The sequence below is a fragment of the Ornithorhynchus anatinus genome, chromosome 10 (genome assembly GCF_004115215.2).
Source record: "Ornithorhynchus anatinus isolate Pmale09 chromosome 10, mOrnAna1.pri.v4, whole genome shotgun sequence".
Lineage (NCBI taxonomy): Eukaryota > Metazoa > Chordata > Mammalia > Monotremata > Ornithorhynchidae > Ornithorhynchus > Ornithorhynchus anatinus.
In genome coordinates, this window is record NC_041737.1 from 7,151,806 (window position 1) to 7,172,303 (window position 20,498).

General features: G+C 50.4%; 1 protein-coding gene across 3 annotated transcripts in view; it reads left to right on the plus strand.

Moving 5' to 3' along the window:
• Nucleotides 1–20,498, plus strand: part of SLC4A4 (solute carrier family 4 member 4) — a 259,357-nt gene that overhangs the window by 48,471 nt on the left and 190,388 nt on the right. For all 3 annotated transcript variants that reach the window (XM_029073646.2, XM_029073647.2, XM_003430899.5), the window contains exon 2: nt 914–987. In XM_029073646.2, coding sequence (XP_028929479.1) covers nt 914–987 — 74 coding nt within the window. The remainder of the gene's footprint in view (nt 1–913; nt 988–20,498) is intronic.

A 20,498-nucleotide genomic window follows, 5' to 3' on the forward strand; every position in this document is an offset into this window, starting at 1 on the left:
GAGAGAGAGAGTTCAGGCGTTGGGGAAGGGTCCGTGGAGGTTGGAGCTGATCCCTGGCCTTTCCTGGAAACTTAGATCCGGGTTTGGCCATGGTCTGCTAGACACCTACCAGCCCCGCGTGGAGGTTGGCAAGGGTTCAGAGAGCCGGGGCAGTGACAGGGCCGGGGCGGTGGCCCAGGACGGTGAGGGGACGTCAGACTCCGGGCCCTGGTGGGGCGAGGTCAGGGGGCGGAGGGGAAGCCCGGGCGAGAAGGAAGGCAACGGACCAACGTGGGACCGAGCGACAGGCCACGGAACGACGCGGTGGTGGCCGACGTCTTGACCTTTGCCCGAGCCTCCCTGTCTAATCCTCCCATGTCAGATTTCCCTAAGGCCACCATGTGACTCGGAGCTGCCTCTCCACAGAGAGTCGTGTGTGTTTTGCTGCCGGCATTAAGAGGCTGCCGGAGGGCTGGGCTTCCACTGTGCATTAGAATGTCTCCCTGCCACTCCGTGCGCGTGGGGGTGTGTGTGCCTGCCAGGGTATACGTTTCTCCGCAGCCGGTGTTAGAAGAGCTGTGCGCTCCGCTTCCCCCCGCCCCCCAAGCAGCCTCCAAGTCCCGGGCGACTCTGCTCTCTCGGTTCCTCTCCAAGAAGGCCGAGCCCCCTCCCCTCAAGGCGGGGATTCCCTTTTCCCCACCTGTCCCTGTGGATGTGTCCCGTCAAGGTCAGAATCCAAGCCATGCGGGGCCGGCTTCAGCCCGGAAGGGCCGCGTGAAGGAGTGGCCGGCGAGGCGAGAGGAGAGGGCCCGGTGCTCCCAGCCGCGATCATGAATAACGGCGTCCAGGTCAGCCTGCCCAGGAGCTGGGCAACCTCCAGCGGCTCCCTCCAGGAGAAGTCTGAGCGTTCCTTTTTTCTCTTTTATTACTACAGGATGGAGGATGAAGCGGTCTTGGACAGGGGGGCTTCTTTCCTCAAGCACGTGTGCGACGAAGAAGAAGTGGAAGGTGAGACGTGGCGTGAGTGTGTCCGAGTGGGGTCGGGGGACACGCAGTGCACGTGTCTAGGGCAGGGAGCCCGTCCACCGATTCTAGCGTGTCGTCCTCTCCGAAGCGCTTAGTACGGCGCTCCGCACACAGCGAGCAATAAATGCCTCTGATGGAGGTCCACAGTGGCGTTCGGACAGAGCTCAGGACTTCTTTTCCCGAGCCAAATTCAGCCCGAACCCAGTCAGGTTGTAGAAAGAGGGCTGGGGTGGTGATTGCCGGCGCTTTATGTTTCAGGCTTGTTGGGGGACAGGTGCCAGGGACAGCATGCTGCATTTTCATTTAAAAATGAAAGAAAAAAAGGAGTTTTGCAAGCTAACGTTTCCCAGCCCCCAGGGAGGTCCTTGAGGATTCTGCCTGCTTAATACCAGGGCACTGGGCAGCCACTGTCAGTTAACTGTCCTCCTTACATCGGGGGCAGAGAGCTGCAGGCGGTTTGGGAGGAGGAGGCTGGGGCAGAGGGGGGTGGGTCGGCTCTCAGTGGATCTGGGCTAGGGGCTGTGGAAACTGGCCAGCCCTCGGTGTCGTCTGGATTGCGTGGGGTTTGTGAAGGGAGGAAGTGATTGACAGAGGGCCACCGGGCTTCAGAACTGCACGATGAACAAACCACCCCATCAGCTTCTGGGAGGCCCGCAGCTCGTACACTCTGCAGCTCCACGTCCTTATGCATCGGTTTACCCACCCGTGAAGTGGGTAGGTCGCTCTCCAGCCGGCAGCGATGCTGGGAGACTCAATCCATGTTTGTTGAAGGAGAATGGGGGACAGGCATTAGAGCAACAAGAAGCTTGGGAATGAGAAAATTATTCATAATACGGCTTTAGACACTGATCCTTATCTGAGGTCTGAGACAGGCACCTACCTGCGGGTCTTACATGGGAGATCCGAACTTGCCCTCTTCGACTACCTGCCCCTCTATTTACTTGCTTTGGGTACCGTTCCCAGAGAAGGGAACGGCATGCGTTGCTGGGATTTTGTGTAATTTCACTCAGTGGCCGTGGGAAAATTCTCCAGCAAAATCCTGTGACTTTTGTCCTGAGACTCTTGCAACACATGATGTTAAAATCTCCTGGTGGCGGTGGCTGCCTCCACGATCCCAGTGGCGTGGGGAGGAAAGGGTTACGGCCCAGTATGTGGTGGAGAGAGTCCGGTGATCTGGTTTCCTTGGGATGATTGGAAAAAGAAAGGGACCCGGAAGGGAGACTGGAATTGGTCGAGAAGGAGAAATGTTTCTCCCTTTGAGAATTGTCTATTGACCCGATAGCTGGAAATGTGGATCTCTACCTTGGTTTGTTCAGGCCTTGGTTTCCTGGACCGAGGAAACAGCGTGGCCTAATGGATAGAGCGTGGGCCTGGAAGTCAGCTGTGTGACTTTGGGCAAGTCACTTCACTTCTCGGTGCCTCAGTTCCCTCATCTGTAAAATGAGGATTAAGACTGTGAGCCCCACGTGGGACAACCTGATTCCCCTGTGTCTACCCCAGCGCTTAGAACAGTGCTCGGCACATAGTAAGCGCTTAACAAATACCAACATTATTATTATTATTATTATTAAGTCAGAGGACCTGGATTCTAATCCCGGCTCCTCCACCTGCCTGCTGTTTAACCTTGGCAAGTCACTTCATTTCTCTGAGTTTCAGTTACTTCATCTGTAAAATGGGGATTCAAAGCCCATCGTCCCTCCCCTTTAGACCGTGAGCACCGTGTGGGACAGGAACTGTGTCCGACCTGATTATCTTTTATTCACGCTAGCGTAGGGCTTGACAAAATGAAAGTGCTTAACGAATTCCATTATCAATGTTATTATGCTTCCACACTGGGTTTTTGAAACTTCTTTTAAGAAAGAGTGTTTCCTGAAGTATTTCCTTTGTTTCCCAAGCTTGTAACGAAAACAATAATATAGAAGTAGAGAAAACAAACACTGTCATGCTCCTTGAAGTCTGAAACAAGACAACAGACGGGTATTAAGCCTGTTCTTCCTTCAAGGAGGGGAGGGAGGCCAGGGACTGAGACTGATCAGAAGCAAGCCATCTGCTAAGCACTCACTACTTCGGTGTGGCATATCTCGTTCTGGGCCTGTGAGGGTCCCCTCGGTTAATTTTTTTTTCACACTATTTGTTAAGTGCTGACTGTGTGCCAGGTACTCTTTTAATGCTGAGGTAAATACAAAGTAATCAGGAAGGACACGGTCCCTGTCCCACATGAGGCTCACGGTCTTCATCCCCATTTTGCTGATGAGGTTAGCAGAGGCACAGAGAAATTAGGTGATTTGTCCGAAGTCAGGCAGCAGATAAGTGGCGGAGCTGGGATGAGAACCCAGGTCCTTCTGACTCCCCGGCCCGGGCTCTATCCACTAGACCACGCTGCTTTTCCTCTAGTCATTCTCTCCCCTGGTGGTAATTCAGTCAGCCTATAGAAAGCACCTGCTGTGTGCAAAGCACTGCACTAATCAATCAATCATATTTATTAAGTGCTGTATTAAGCACTTGGGAGAGTACAATACAACGGAGTAGACGCATTTCCTACCCACAAGGAGCTTACAACCTAAAGTTTACAGTTTACATTAAGTGCTCAGGTGTGTACGGTAGAGAAAGAAGCTCTGCCCTTCAGCTTAAAGTCTAGCAGGGGAGAGGCATTCGGTTCATTTATTTAATCATATTTATTGAGCGCTCGGCGTTCCTTGAGACGGGGGTTTGGTGAGCCACAAGAAGGAGAAGGAGGAGAGAAGGAAGGAAGATTTGGACTTCTCTCTACGGTTCAGGTGTCTGTGAGCTTGTTGGAGGCAGGGAATGAAACCGTTTGTTGTTGTCGTACTTTCCCAAGCGCTTAGGACATTGCTCTGCGTACAGTAACCACTTAGTAAATACAGTTGAATGAATGAATGAAGGTGAGAGAGTTCCTGGGCAGTGGCAGGCTCTGAGGAATGGAAATCATAACGGTTGTCTCAAGTGCTTACATTCTATGCCCAGCACTGCATTAAACACTGGGGTCAGGTCAAGATAATCAGGTCTATGCAGACCCTGTCTTGTACTGGGGTCACAGTCTAAAGAGGAGGGAGAACAGATAGTTCAGCCCCATTTTACAGATGAGAAAGCTGAGGCACAAGGAGGTTAACTGACTTGCCTAAGATCACACAGCGGACAAGCGGCGGAGCTGGGATTTGAACGCAGGCCCTCTGACTTTCAGGCCCGTGCACTGTCTACTAGATCACGTGGCTTCTCTAAAGCTCATTCCCCTTGGTTTCACTTGACATATTTGTCAAAGGGAGAGAAATATCTCCTCTGAATCGATGCCTCAATTTCCAGCTCAAGTCTCTCTTCAGGGCCCAGGTAGACAGAGGTAGTGGAATTGCACTGGGGCTGCAAGATGCTGTAAATGGGCAGATTTGCCCTGATTCCAAATGGTCTGGTGGAAAGAACAACAGGATTGGAAGCCAGAAGAACTGAGTTCTAATCGCAGCTTCATCCCTGGCTCGCTGAGGGGCCTTGAGCAAGTCATTTAGCTTCTCTGGGTTCCAGTTCCTTTCTCTGTAAAATGGGGTTAAGATACCCATCCCCTACATCTTCCACTGTGGACCTTTTGGCTTGTGGGAGGGAAATGTGTCTACCAACTCTGTTGTACTGTCCTGTCCTAAATGCTTAGAACAGTGCTCTGCACACAAATAAGCTTTCAATCGATACCATTGATTTTGAGCTCCATGAAGGACGGGGACCGTGGCTGATCTGACCATCTTGAAGCCTCCCTAGCACTTAGTAGCATTCGTAAGCATTTAGTAGATGATGATAATGTAATAATAATAATTGTGGTATTTGTTAAGTGCTTACTATGTGCCACGCACTGTTCTAAGCAGTGGGTAGATACAAGGTAATTAGGTTGTTCCATGTGGGGCTCACAGTCTTAATCCCCATTTTCCAGATGAGGTAACTGAGGCTCAGAGAAGTTAAGTGACTCGGCCAAAGTCACACAGCTGATTAGTGGCAGAGCCGGGATTAGAACCCACCACCTCTGACTCCCACGCCCGGGCTCTTTCCACTGAGCCACGCTGCTTCTCTAATGAGGATGATGGTATTTAAGTGCTTACTATATGCCAGGCACTGTACTGGACACAAGCAAATTGTGTTGGACACAGTCCCTGTCCCAAGTTGGACTTCGCAGAAAGAATCCCCATTTTACAGATGATGTAACTGAGGCACAGAGATGGAAAGTGACTTGCCCAAGCTCACACAGCAGATTCCTGACTCCCAGGCCTGTGTTCTATCCACTCCACATACCAAAAAATGATAGTTATTAATAATAATACACCCAAGGAGCCTCCAACGTCTGAGGTTATATTGGTCAGAACTACTCTCATTATAAAAATCCCAGGGAGTAATTTATCTTTCCAGTAATCTGCAGAAAGAAATCGAAAGCCCTTTGCCTCACTGAGTATCCCTTCGGATGACCAGGTTCTAGCAGAGAAAGGGATCTGAGCATTTCCTGTCTTTTGAGCTGGGGAGATCTATATTTCTGCATATTTTCTTCTTTCTGGGCTGATTTGGATGCCATCCTGACAGAAGCAGGGGCATGGCCCAAATGACCTCCCGGTGCCTTCCATCTCTGGAAGATGTAACCCTGGAATCTTGTCCTTAGTTCACCTTGCCCAACTTGTCCCCCGGTGGGTGGCAAAACAATTAATCTACTATTCTAAAACTCGGCAGAGAGTTGTCAACTGCGAGACTCACGCAGAAAGGAGTGAGTCAGAAGCGGAGTCATCTTCTTGTTTAAATAATGGATTTATCTGTGTGGGGTTTCTTTAAAGACCCAAGCCCTGCTTTGATTTCATTTTTTTCCAAATGCTCTTCCCCTTGTGGGTTCAGTGAATGACCAAAAATCAAAAGAAAGGGGGGGAAAAACCTCCCTTTTCCCTCTTCATCCACGGGTCAAAAGGATAGATGGAAGATGGGGAAATCAGAGCCCCGAGTGGATTCTCGATTGAGCGCATGCTGACAGAAGAGTGGATTCTCGGAATCACATCTCTCCTCCGAATAGAGAACGGATGTCGTCCATCTGTCCTTCCTCCCAGATACCTGGCGTGGCTTGGTACCGGCCGACCGGCCCGTGCGAGGCCCCGAGAGGCGTGGCAGACTCCTGATGGACGAACTCCCCATGAGCACGTCCCGTCCATTCCCCCCCGGCCACAAGAAGAGCTAGGCCCCGGCCCTCTCCGCACTGCAGTGGTTCCAAACGGCTGCCCTGGTGATGACAGGTTGATATTTCCCAGTGACCTGGCAGCTTGCCCTCACCAGACCAACCACCAGGCTTCCGTCCCCGATACCAGCCAGATTTAGGGAGGACTGGACTCCCCTCCATCCCAGGAAGGGGGAAAGGGGTGAGGAAAGATGGTCTTGCCCCTCCCCAAACCAGGAAGAGACCCTAAATTCAGCGAATGGCATTTTGTGAAAGCCGATTCCGGTTTTTTCCCCCCTCTGCCAGAAATCGGGTTTTGGGTGATATAAACAGATTACTTAATATGCACATATTTTGCAACAAGGGAAAAGGGCAAACTCCACCTTATCCTTTGAGATAAGACCTTGGCTCTGAGTAGGAGGTAACTCCCCTTCAGCCCGTAACCGTTCTGACATCATAGGGGAGTGAACTGCACTGCCAATCAAGTTCAACAGCTCTCAGGAAACAGAAAGCGCAGCTGGACTCCTTGCCCGATCCACGTCTTCATTATTTATGGACGTGCCTGGAGCTGGGATTCTTTCAGAGGTCTTGAGGGAGGGTGCGTTTCTCTCCTCTCTCCCCCTCTGGCCTCAACCTCTCTTCCCACCCAATCCTTCCATTCCAAGACCTTGCTCAATACGGAGTAGGTCCCTTGTGTGGAATCTGAATTTACAGTCATTAGGTGGTTGGCTCCGCAAGGGCAGGGTCTGTGCATTAATAATTATGGAATTTATTAGACCCTTACCGTGTGCCAGGCATTATTCTAAGCGCTGGGGGAGACTCAAGCTAATTAACAAAACTAGAATAGGAGAAGCAGTGTGGAGGATAGAGTATGGGACTGGGAGTCAGAAGGACCTGAGTTCTAATCTCGCCTCCACCACTTGTCTCTTATGTGAACTTGGGCAAATCAATTCACTTCTCAGTGCCTCAGTTACTTCATCTTACAAATATCACTGTGAGCCCCATGTGGAACACGGACTGCGTCCAACCTGTTTAGCTTGTATCTGCTCCGGCACTTAGTACAATGCCTGACACATAGTAAGCACTTAACAAATACCTGTTGTTAGGTAGGGATTGTCTGTTTCTGTTGCCGAATTGCACTTTCCAAGCGCTTGGTACGGTGCTCTGCACACAGTAAGCGCTCAATAAATATGATTGAATGAATGAAATACCATTAAAAAAAAAGATACACTCATCATGACCTCCGACTTGGAGAATACTGATATTTGAGGAGTTAGGGGTTTTGAGAAATATTTTTCAAAGTTCTCGGCAGAGGGTGGTTGCTGTTCCGGAAGCCCTTTGGAGAGGAGAGGAGCTCCCCCGGGCCGAGTGAACAGAGTGGTTTTGGAGGTAATGTGTAAATGACCTCCCCGTTCCCTTCGTGCCCTGCCAACCCCTCCAGCGGCCCCTCCCGTGGCCTGGTACCAGCCCTGCCCAAGCTCTCAACCCCGTCTGCCAGAGGAAGAGGAACCCCGTGTCCCCAAATGGAAAGATTTACGGAAAGGGAGCGGAGCCTCTTACGTTCGATCCCTGCCAAAGAACCCTGGGCGTCCTGCTGATCCCAGGGCTTACGGGGCCAATCCACTCACCGCACCCGTCCCCCAACCCATCCCCCCGCCACGGGCTCCTCCCTGCCAGCCCGGGATCAACCTGGGCAGACGGCGGGAGAATGGCACCTTTGGGACCCCGGGAGGTGCCGTTCTCTGGCAGAGTTGGGGGCATTTAACCTGGCGGAGACCTCGGGCCAGACAGGCAGCATCTGAGGTCACCAGGTTGTAAGGCATCCCTGAGCGCTGCGAGCAACAGGGACTGTCTGCTCGGGGTGAGGGAATGCCCTCCCTGGAGGCAGGGGGCCAGACTAGTTGAACTCTTGATGTTCCTCCAGTCGCCGGTGCTAGAACCCCACTGGATATTCGGGCTGTCTGAGCTGGATGTATTGGTTGAACGGTTAATGAGAAGGGGATTCAGAAAGGATTTGGCTCGACTCTTCCCCCCGTTCGCTGGCCACCCAACAGAGGCGGTGAAGGGGTTGTCATTAATCCCCAGGGTTCCCTACAATCACTCGAGGCAGGTTGGGCCGGGCAAGGAGGGGATGGTGGTGTTGGTGAGGGCCGATTCTGCCATTGGTGGTCAGCGGCCGCCGCCCCTTCCACCCCAGCGCCTCCTATGAGTTTCCTATGTGCCGAACACTGTGCTAAGCCCTAGGGAAGGCTCAAGATAATCAGATCGGACCCAGTCCCTGCCACAACCAGGGCTCAGCATGTAAGATTGGAGAGAGTAGCTCTCCTGTCCCCATTTTACAGATGAGGAAACTGAGTGAATCGCCCAAGGCCACCCAGCAGGTTCGTGACAGAGCGGCCAGCCAAGACTCTGAATTTGAAGACATTCTGACCCATCAGTGCTGGGGCCTCCTTGTCAGGTGATTCCTCTGCCACTGCTACATCCTTGTGGGTTTTCGAAAATGGTATTAGTTGAGTATTTACCCTGTGCCAGTCCCTGAAATAGGTACAAGCTAATCAGGTTGGACACAGTCCATGTCCCACATGGAGCTCACAGTCTTAAGCCCCATGTGAGGTGATTGAAGCCCAGAGAAGTGAAGTGACTTGCCCAAAGTCACACAGCAGACAAGTGGCAGAGCAGGGATTAGAATCCAGGTCCTTCTGACTCCGAGGCTCAGGATCTATCCACTAGGCCACCTTTCCTTCTCCTAATGATGATGAGGAGGAGGAGCAGGTGGCAGAGAGGGAGGGGGCTAAGTCCTCTACCTGCTCACTGGCTCCATATACTTTGTCCCTCTTCCGGCCTCACCCCCTGCCCCTCACTCCCCCGAGATACCCCCCAAGGCGGCGGTTTCAGCCTCCTCTCCTGTCTCCCTGCTTACTTCTGCTCTCTCACCTCACTGGCCCAGAGCCCCCATCCCCTGTGCCCCTGGCAACACACTCAGCACCCCTCACCGTTCCCCCAGACTGTCCTGAATTCCAAACACACAGAGGCAGGGCCAGAGGGGAAGAGGAGGTGGAGAAGGCCAAAGAGCTCATTAAGCCCACAGGCTGGTCCCATCTGGCCTACCCTGATGGCTTCAGGCCCTGTCCTGGGAGGTTAAGGCTCGGATTCGTGACGGGACTCAATGTGCTGCTCAGAGGGCTGCTTCTCACTGGCTCAGTTGAATAATAACAATGATAATAATAATAATTATATTCGTTCAGCACTTACTCTGTGCCCAGCAGTGTTCTAAGCACTGGGGTAGATACAAGGTAATCAGGTCGGACACAGTCCCTGCCCCACGTGGGGCTCACAGTCTTAATCCCCTTTTTACAGAAGACTGAACTGTGACACGGTGAAGGTCACACGGCAGACGTGAGGCGGGGTCATGATTAGAACCCAGGTCCTTCATTCAGTCGTATCTATTGAGCGCTTACTGGGTGCAGAGCACTGTACTAGGCACTTGGAATGTTCAATTTGGCAACAGAATTGTCTTGCTGGCTCCCAAGTCTGTGCTGTGCCCATCAGGCCATGCTGTTTCCTCAGATGATGTGAACTGTAATCGTTCAGAGCCCAAAATAGTCCAGCGGGGCCGGCCCAGCCGGTGGTAGTGATGTCAGTGGTCTAGATTGTAAGTTCGTTGTTGGGATGGAATGTGTCTCTTCTATTATTTTACTGTACTCTCCTAAGCACTTAGTACACTGCCTTGCACTCAGTCAGTACTCAATAAATACCACTCACCGGTCGATTTTTCCCACTGCAGAGAATAGGTGTAGGGAATGATCACCAGAGCTGGAAGCTCGCCACACTCCCTTCCTTCTGACATCATCTGTTTGGAATAATAGCTATTATAATAACTATGGTCTTTGTATGCGCTTACCTTGTGTCAAGCATTCTAGTAAGATAATCAGGTTGGGCACAGTCCCTGTCCCGTACGAGGCTCACAGTTTAAAGGGGAGAGAGAATTTCATATTTCATTTCATCCCCATTACACAGGTAGGGAGACTGAGACAAGGAGAAGTGAAATGATTTGCTCAAGGTCACACAACGGGCAAGTGGCAGTGCCGGGATGAGAACCAAGATCGTCCGACTTCCAGCCCCGAGCTCTTTCCCCTCCCGGTGCTCTGCTGCTGTCCTCTGTGTTCCCCAATGGGTTGTAAACTCCTTGAGAGCAGGGATTCGGTCTTTTACCTCTCTCGAACTCTCCCAAGTGCTTCTCACCCAGGTGGTGCTCAATAAATAGGGCTGATTGACTGAATTGTGAATTGGCATGGGTGGAAGAAGGGTGGTGGGGGTGAGGATGGGGAAGATTGGGCCTCGTTCATTGTCATTATCATCCATCATCTAGTACTTACTGAGTGAGAAGCACTCAGCTCAGACAGGATAAGTGCAGCAAGGCCTAGTTCCCTGCCCACAGGAGCTCACAGTCAAATGAAGGAGACAGGGGGAAGAAAAATCATTTGTACAAATGGTGGGAGCAGGAAAAGACCATAAAACAAACAAAAATGAAGGGATGAAATAGCTGAAAAAGTGACTGAAATTGCAAATGAATATTCATTTGTGCGTAAGGGGCCAGGATAGGATTAAAGTACCTGAGGGCTAAAGGAGGGGGTTGGGTTGCTGTGACTGGGTTCCTTGTGAATTAATCAGGGAAGGCTACCTGGAGGAAGTGGTATGTTTTAGAAGAGGTTTGAAGCCGGGAGAGTAGTAGGCTTTTAGAGGGAGGGAGTACCAGGCCTTCTCTAGTCCAGAACGGGGAGAGAGGTCTCCCATTAGACTTCAGTGAGGGAGAACACATCACTGGTCAGTGATGTCTACTGATGCCATCAGTCACTGATTTTCCCCAGTCCTCCAAGCCTTCTTGTCTTGGGGTGGGAGCGGGGTGGGGCACTGAGGAGAACATTGCAGGGCGAACCCGGGGGCCATTTTTCTCTGAAGGGTCCAAGGGGCACAATCTCTTACCAATTCCAATTCTTCCCGTTGGAGTAATGAATACTAACAGTATCTCCCCATCACACACCTCATCCCCAAACTGTCAGCTCCTTGTGGGTAGGGAATGTGTCTGTTATATTGTACTCTCCCAAGTACTTATTACAGTGCTCTGCACGCAGTAAGCGCTCAATAAATACGATCGACTGACTATTTTTGAAGCGCCTATTCTGCCTCAAGCACTGTGCTACGCCCCGGGATAGCTAGAAGATAATCAGATCAAACGGTCCCTGTCCCACCTGGAGCTCCCAGCCTTGTAGTAGAGAGAGCGGGTGTTTAGGGGTCAGGGTTCGTCTTTGAAATTCAGTGAATCCTCATGTGAGTCCTGCAGCAGCTCGGTGCGATGAGAACATCAGTCTCCCCAGTCCCAGTCGCAGACTGGGCCACCCTCAAAGTGAGATCAGCTTTCCCTTCAGACTTTCAGGATGTTATTTGCCCGAGAGGTCTCAGCGTGGGATAGCTTGGCAGTCTTTTACCCTGCTCAAAACACTGGCATCTGATCAGTTAGGATCATCGGCCAAATTAGCTCATAGACTGGCTCATTTGCTGCCCCATCCCCAAGTTAAACATGAAATATTCTCACCGATCGATGGTATTTGTTGAGCGCTTTACTCTGTGCAGAGCACTGTTCTAAGCACTTGGTAGAGTACAATCCAGCAGAGTTGGTAGTCACACTCCCTGCCCACAACAAGCTTCCCTAAGGAAGTCTATTTTTCCAGAAAACTGGAGAGGGATCATCTGGATGTATCATGGAAGATGGGAATTGATAATAATAGTAATAATAATAATGGTTTTTGTTGAGCGTCTACTGTGTGCCAAGCAAGTCGGGTTGGACACAGTCCCTGTCCCATGTGGGGCTCACAGTCTTAAGCCCTGTTTTACAGATGAGGTAACTGAGGCACAGAGAAGTGAATTGACTTGCTTAAGGTCACACAGCAGACACGTGGCAGAGCCGGGATTAGAACCCATGACCTTATGAATCTCAGGACCATGCTCTATCCTAAGGTTACCCAGAGTTGGCCAATGAAATCAAGTTCCAGTACCTTGTTCTGATCCAGGGATTCGTATTGGGACAATTAGTGAAATTACAGGTCTATTCTTGGCTCTGTCAGTGACCTTGGGAAAGCCAATCAACCTCTCTTAACCTCAGGCCGGGATAGAGTTGTTCGCCTCTTCAAATCCTGCCCGGGACATGAATGTTGAAAGATGGCTGAGCACCTTGAAGAACCCCCAGGCTCCCTCTGGACCAAACAGTGCTATTTATTGATCGCTTAATATGTGCAGAGCCCCATACTAAGTGCTTAGGAGAAAACAGTACAATAGAGTTCATAAACATGATTCCTGCCCTCAAGGGCCTTAGAGTCTCTGGACTCCACAAAAGGCAGATAATTCTTCTGTCCCTTCTACAATACCTCAGTGCGGCAGTGGGCGTAAAGGAGATGACATAGGTGCAGTCGGTCGTGTTGAGCGCTCACTGTGTGCAGAGCGTTGCACTAGGTGCTTAGGAGAGTACAATATAACAATATAATAGACACGTTCCCTGACCACAACAAGCTTACAGTCTAGGGAGGGGATGGATATTACTATCAATAAATAAAATTACAGATATGTGCATAAATGCTGTGGGGCTGGACCTGGGGATGAATAAAGGGAACAAGTCAAGGCGACGCAGAGGGGAGTGGAAGAAAAGGAAAAGTGGGCTTAGTCGGGGAAAGCTCCTTGGAGGAGTTGTACCTTCAGTAAGGTTTTGAAGGGTGGAGAGAGAGTAATTGTCTGTCGGATATGTGGAGGGAAGGTGTTCCAGGCCAGGGGCAGGACTTGGGCGAGGTGAAGCGATTTCAGGTCCCTGTCACGTGCTGTTTAAATTCAAGGTCTCATCTCTAATGGATATATGATGCTATAGCCATCTTTTAAGCGCTCAGTACAGTGTTCTGCACTTAGGAAGCTCTCAATAAACACCGTCAATTAATCTATCGCTCACCTCTCTCCTCGGGTCTCCCATTTAACGGGCATCCAGAGTGGGTTGTGCCACAGTCAGCTGCAAGATTTCCTCAGTTACCACGGGGTTGGGTTCATCCCTCGAGACTCGGTTCCCTTCCCCTTCCACCTTCCCCGGGCGAATGGAGGGCAGGTCTCGGCGGCTCCGCTCCCACGTTGGCTCCCAGCTGAGGGAGCTCCCCGGGGCCGGGCCTGTGGGGACCTGTTTGGGCTCTCCGTCTAACCTGGCACCGTTCCCTGAGAGAACAATGGCACTTTTGCATTTCCTCATTGGCGAGAGGCTGGGGAAGGCAGCGGTGCGCCTGCCCTCTCTGCCCCAACCCACTTGCCCTCCTCTACCTCCCCGCACCCTAGGTGCCAGACTTGGAAGGGAAAAGGAAAGGAAGATAAATGAGCTTTCTCTTATAGTCATTTATAAGCTTCAACCTAGTCCAATTCATTCGATCAGCTCTGACTTCATTAAGCTCCTGTTGTGTGCTGAGCACTGTACTAGACCCTCACTATGGGCCGGGCACTGTACTGTACATCTACTGTGTGCCGAGCATTGTACCGGACCCCTACTGTGTGCCGGGCACTTTACTGGGCCCCTATTGTGTGCTGAGGTTTCACTCATTTATTCATTCATATTTATTGAGCACTTACTGTGAGCAGAACACTGTTCTGAGTGCTTGGGAGAGTACAATGTAACAATAAACGGACACATTTCCTGCCCACAGTGAGCTTACAGTCTACAGGGGGAGACAGAAATTAATGTGAATTAAATACATGATAGATATGGCCGTAAATGCTGTGGGGCGGGGTGGGGGAGATGAATGAAGAGAGCAAGTCAGGGTGAGACAGAAGGAAGTGGAAGAAGAAAAGGGGGCTTAAGGAAGGCTTCTTGAAGGAGAACTGTACTAGACCCCTACTGTGGGCTGCTAAACACCATAAAAGTAGAAGATAGTAGTCACTTTCCCAGGTCCAAATCCGCATATGGCACAAGCACATGTTTGCTTCGCTACGACACGTCAAACCCATCGCTTTTTAGCCGTAACGTGCATTGAAAATGTGTAATACGACAGGACCGTGTGCCCCTCTGAAGCAAAACTCAGTCTCCCTGCCCTCAGAACCTGTCCTTAGATTGGGAGCCCCCAGCAGGAAGGGGACTCCAGCCAATTCCCAACTGTGTTTTCTCTCCTGGTGCTTAGTACAGTGCTCTTGAACACCCCCGTGCGCTTAATAATTGCTCTTATTACTGGGGGAGCAGAAGTGGGAGCAGATGGAGGGAGGAAGTTATAATAGACAGGAGTAAAAGTGTGTCAGGAGGAAATGGCTGAAGAAGTTTCTCAAAGTTCTCACTGGGGAGTCTTTCAGGTTGCCATGGGGATCGAAGCATCTTCCTTGGCCCCGTGTCGCTGGATACGTTCAGGGTGGTAAGGGAAGACTTCTTTCCATCTTCAAAGCCCTACTAAAATTACCTCTCCTCCAGGAAACCTTCTCTGACTAATCTGCCACTTAGGCTCTCACCTCGCCCCCACCCGCCCACAGGACTTATCATCATCGTCAATCATCGATGGTGGTTATTGAGCGCTTCTCTTGTAAGCAGAGCACTGCGCTAAGCACTTGGGAGAGTACAATACAACTGAACTGGTAGATAAGTTTCCTGACCACAAGGAGCGTACAGTGTAGAGGGAATAATGATTGTGGTATCTGTTAAGCATTTACTATGTGCCGAGCACTGCCCTAAACACTGGGGTAGATCCAGGCTGATCGGGTCCCACATGGGGCTCGTGATACAAGTAGGGAACTGAGCACAAAGTAAAGTGACTTGTCCAAGGTGACCCAGCGGACAAGTGGGGGATCTGGGATTAGAATCCAGATCCGCTGACACCCAGTCCCGAGATCTTTCCACTAGGCCATGCTATCACTCGGTTCCTACCTTTAACTTGTTTCATCGTCGCTGTCCTCCACTAGATGATAAGCTCTTTGACGGCGGGAATCTTGTCTATTAACTCTATTGCACTCCGCTTTGAATGCAGCGCTCAGACCACGGTGCAGAGTCAGTGCTCTGCCCCCAGTAAGGACTCAATAAATACCATTGATTGACTGAAAGCACGTAGCTGGAGACTGAGGGGTCATCAGAGTTCTCGGGCTCACTGAGGAAGAAGGCCAGGGATTCATTTCTCACCATTACCCGTGCCCCTGTCCATCCCCCGGCCCCGACTGCAGCGAGTCCCCCCTCCGCTCCCACCCTCTGCCAAGGTGCCCAATGCCACTGAGTGGGGCAAAGCGCTGGAGTTTTTCCTTTGAAATTGTAAAACTCTCAGCAGTCTCCTAGCACCCTGTCCCAGATCCACGCTGTCCGCCCCCTCTCCTCCTAGAGCGATTTTATTTTTGAAAGCTCTCTTGATTTTGCCTTCCTCAGCATCCCTCTGGAAACCAGCTGGGATTTGTCTGCGGCTTGAGGGTGGGAGGGCCAGGCCTCCCCCCGGCGAGCCTGGGGGAATCGGCGTGGCCCCTTTGGGACCAGATGTCGCCTCTGCTTTATCCTGGGGAGCTTGAATTTGAAAGAAAGATTGCACGTAGCAGGCTCCGGACACCCCCAAAGAACTGGACTTTGGGCTGGGTGCAGATTTGGGGGGTCCGGGGAACAGTTAGAGTAAACTGCCTCTATCCTCTAGACTGTAAGCCCAAACTCTACCTCTGGCTTAGAACACCCTCCTTCCTCAAATCCACCAAGTACTTTCCCCCCACTTGAAGGCCTTACTGAAGGCACATCTCATCCAAGAGGTCTTCCCAGACTAAAGCCCCACTTTTCCTCATCTCCCACTCCCTTCTGCGTCACCCTGCCTCGCTCCCTTTTCTCCTCCCCCCTCTCAGCCCCACAGCACTTACGTATGTATCTGCACTTTTATTTATGTTGACGTCCCCAGCCAAGTGCACAGTCGATGTAGAGGGGAGGTCAGATGGGGAAAATTAGGGCCCAATCAGAGAAAGCTTCTTGCAGGGATGTGATTTAAGGGGGCTTCCCCTCCCTGGAAAGAGCTACCACCTGATGGAGCGAAGTTGTATCTAAGCTCAGGTTCCCCATCTCCCCGTGTCCCCCTCGAGTTGGAGGACTGGCTTGTTTTCATCCAGGTAACTCACTGTAGACACTTGATTGCCACTTTGCATTCATTCATTCGGTCGTATTTATTGAGCGCTTACTGTGTGCAGGGCACTGTACTAAGCGCTTGGAAAGTACAATTCGGCAACAGAGACAATCCCTACCCAACACTGGGGTCACAGTCTAGAAGGGGGGAGACAGACATAACAAGTAGACAGGCATCAGTAGCATTAATATAAATAAATAGAATTATGGGTATGATGATGATGGCATCTGTCCGTGTTCCACTGCAAAGCACTGTTCTAAGTGCTGGGGAGGATAAAAGGTGATCACTTTGTCCTACGTGGGGCTCACAGTCTTAATGCCCGTTTTACAGATGAAGTAACCGAGGCACAGAGAAGTTAACTGACTTGCCCAGAGTCACACAGCTGACAAGCGGCAGAGTCGGGATTTGAACCCATGACCTCCGACTCCCCAGCCCGTGCCCTTTCCACTGAGCCACGCTGCTTCTCTATTCCCAATTTCCTCTCGACTGGATGCTCTTTGTGGCAGGGGACATGTCTATCAACTGGGTTAGACTGTACTCTCCCCAAGTGCTTAGTATGGCACACAGTAAGAGCTCAATAAATACGATCGATTGATCGATTCAGTGTCATTCTTACAGCGGTGTCATTCCTACAAGGGAATGCCCAAATCACCCTGTGATTTGTGGCTAGCCAGGGCAGCCGACAAAGGCAATAGACCAAAGGTTTTATGACTGTCGGTACCAGGGTATTCTAGATTACGATGGACACACTCAAGACATTCTGAGTTTACTGGCAACTGGCACCATCTGTTCAGAGCAGAAGCTGCCCGCGTCTTCTTCTGAACATACGATCCACGGACATTGCCAGAATAAAGACTCTCTGTGTCCCTCCTGACTCCGCGTCTCAACAAACATATGTCGAGCCTACATTTGACTGAAAATGCCTCACAGTTTTGACTGTTGCTTTAAAAAATACCGTATACATCCTGCATCTATCTTTCCTTCCCGTGTCACGTTGGAAAATATTCTTTCTCTCTCCTCTTCTCGGGTGATGGCTTTATTCTCGTGTTCTCTCCTCCTCTCAGATGTCCCTGTGTCCTCTCCTTCTGAGACAGTGGCTAATAATATTAACGATGATAATGATTTTGGTAATGATCATGGCATCAGTTAACTGCTTTCTATGTGTCGAGCACTGTTCTAAGCTCTAGGGTAGTTACAAGTTAATCACACTGGGCACAGTCCCTGTCCCACATTGGCCTCAGAATCTAAGTAGGAGGGAGGACAGCTATTGAAAGCCCATTTTACAGAAGAGGAAACCAAGGAGGCATAGAGAAATTAAGTGACTTGCCCAAGGTCACACAGTAGACAACTGACAGAGTTGGGATTAGAACCCAGGTCCTCTGACTCCTAAACCCCGATTCTTTCCTCTAGATCACGCTGTGGTATTTGTAAAGAGCTCGTTATGTTGCCAAACGCTGCGGTAGAGACAAGATAATCAGGTCGGATACAGTCCCTGTCCCATGTGAGGCTTGCAACCTCAGGGAGAGGGAGATCAGGTATTGATCCCCATTTTATGGATGAGGAAACTGAGATACAGAGAAGTTAAGTGACTTGCCCAAGGTCATGCAGCAGGCAGAGTCAGGATTAGACTCAGGTCCTCTGATTCCCAAGCCTGTGCTCTTTCCACTAGGCCACGTGGCTTCCCTAATGAACTTCCAGGCAGAAGGTTGTGTTTTTTCACTTTCTGGTGCTAGAATGAAGGGGCAGAGAAAGCGGATGGAGTAGTACAGGTATTTATTGAGCTCCCACAGGGCATAGAGCTCTGTCCCAAGTGCTTGGGGAACTATGACAGGTAGACATGTTCACTGCACACGAAGAGCTTCCACTCTAATGGGAGAGATGGACATAAAGGCATTTATGAAGTGAGAAATCAGAATAAATAACTGAATATACAAATGAAAATCTACCTGTACCCAAGTACTTGAGGTGGAGGGTCCAGGGCTCCTGATCCTCTCCCGACTTTCCCGACTGGAGAGTCTTATCTTCTTAGCTCCGTTGTTCCCGAAAGATTTGATCTCTAAGGCGGATCACTGTTTTTCTGGATTAATGATATTGCTTTCCAGTCTACACTTCCTTATCTTCCCTTCAGGCTTGAGGTACTTTGCGAACTCTTAAGTTTCAGAATGACTGTCAATTCTCCCGACAGTCTTGGGGAGGACGAGAACTAGGTTTAAGTAAAAAGACCCCGGAGACCCCTTCCCACTCCCTGGCCCACCCACTGTAAGCTTGTTGTGGAAAGGGAATGTGTCCACTAATTCTGTTGTTATGTACTCTCCGGAGCACTTCGTACAATGCTCTGCACATAGTAAGCACTCAGTAAGCATCACTAATTAGACGGTAAACTCCTTGTGGCAGGGAACATATCTACCAACTGTTGCATGCTCCCAAGCACTTAATACAATGTTCTGTACACAGTAAACGCTCAGTAAATACCATTGATTGTTTGCACCAACTAAGAACACCCCTCTAGGCTGCTGCCTGGGGCAGAGGGAAACATGGGCAGAGCAGCGATCAGTCTGGCCCAGCCCGATCAACGACAGAGGCAACAGGACGATTAAAGAGGAGCAGGAGGGGTGTTAAAAACTCCCAGAGTTAAGTGTGTCCCACTGTTTTTCAGCCCGTAATCATAATAATTATATCGTTATATTGTACTCTCCCAAGCGCTTAGTGCAGTGCACACGGTAAGCACTCAATAAATACGATGGAATGACTGACTCCCCGAGACGAGGAGTTTTCCACCCAGGCCACTGGTCCTGTGTCATGCCGGGAGCAAGTCTCTTTCATCTTTCTGGTCTGTGCGCCGTGCATGCTGTGGAAAGCAAGACAAATTGCATCTAGACAGGAAAACCACTTACACTACTTTCGTTTCCACTTAGTACAGTAGAGCCCGTGTTTAATGGCTCAGTGTTTAGGTGGGGAAGGGGGCCCTTCCCCAAGTCTTGAATCGAGTCCTTTATTCTTTCCCAGCTCTTGAAGGGAGGTGACTCACGAAGGGATTTTTTTCCCTTTTGATTTACTTGAAGGAATGGGCTGGAGTTTGTTTACACTGTTGTGAATTTTGCGATAAAGCCTCTTTGGCCCCTCTCCTCAGCCTGGCAGGCGGGAGACAATTGACACTGTTTCTTAATTCCCTTTGTTTCTGAGACATTTCCTACTTCCTAGTACAATCTAGCTTTCCCATGAGAACCACGTCTCCCAGAATGGTCCAGCTTGATACTCACTTCTTACGCCCCACCCTGGGTCCATTGGTTCACCTACCTCGAGAGTTGAGCCTCCCTAATTTCCTAAAACTAATTATTGTGGTATCTGTTGAGGACGGATGATGTATCCGACCCTGTACTAAGCACTGGGGTAGATACAGGATCATCGGGTCGGACACAGTCCGGGTTCCACGTGGGACTCACGGTCTAAGTAGGAGGAAGACAGGGATTGAATTCCCATTTTACAGATGAGGAAACCGAGGTCCAGAGAAGTTAAGTGACTTGTCTGAGGTCACACAGCAGGAACCATGCCCCAGGCCCCAGCTCCTCTGACTCCGAGGCCCGAGCTCAATCCACTTGACCACGCTGTTCCTCTATTCGGCCAGCACTTTCTTTTCCCGGGGGTTAAGATGGGTGCCCCAGCGTTGGAGAGAATTTCCCCAGAGTTCCTACAATTGTAGAGTCAGGTCATCGCGAGCTCTGGGGGAGTCTGCGAAGGAAACCCCCGGGTTGGGGGTTGGATTGGATCGGATTGGCGTCTTTCAAAAGCCTTTCGGAGGCTAATATAATTCCCTTCACCTCAGCCAGATAAAGGAAACACCCCTATGACTTACAGCGGTTTAAGATGCGCCCGATAAGTTCCCCTGTTCAGTTATTTACGGCTCTTTAAACTAGACCCGTTGTGTGGGCATGTGTTACATGTGGGTACGTGATATAGTCTGGGAAGCTGTCATCAAGGCATTATGCCTAGAGAAGTGTGAAATGAGAACCTTACATGAGATGATCTAATCTGATTTTCAGTTATGGGCATCTTTTATGGGCACTGTTCTCATTACTCCCCAAACCGGGTTTTCGCCATGCAAGGCAACGATTCCTCCGGGGATGAAGCCAAGCAACAACTGGGATGCCTAGCTGGGAAATCGAGGATCCTTG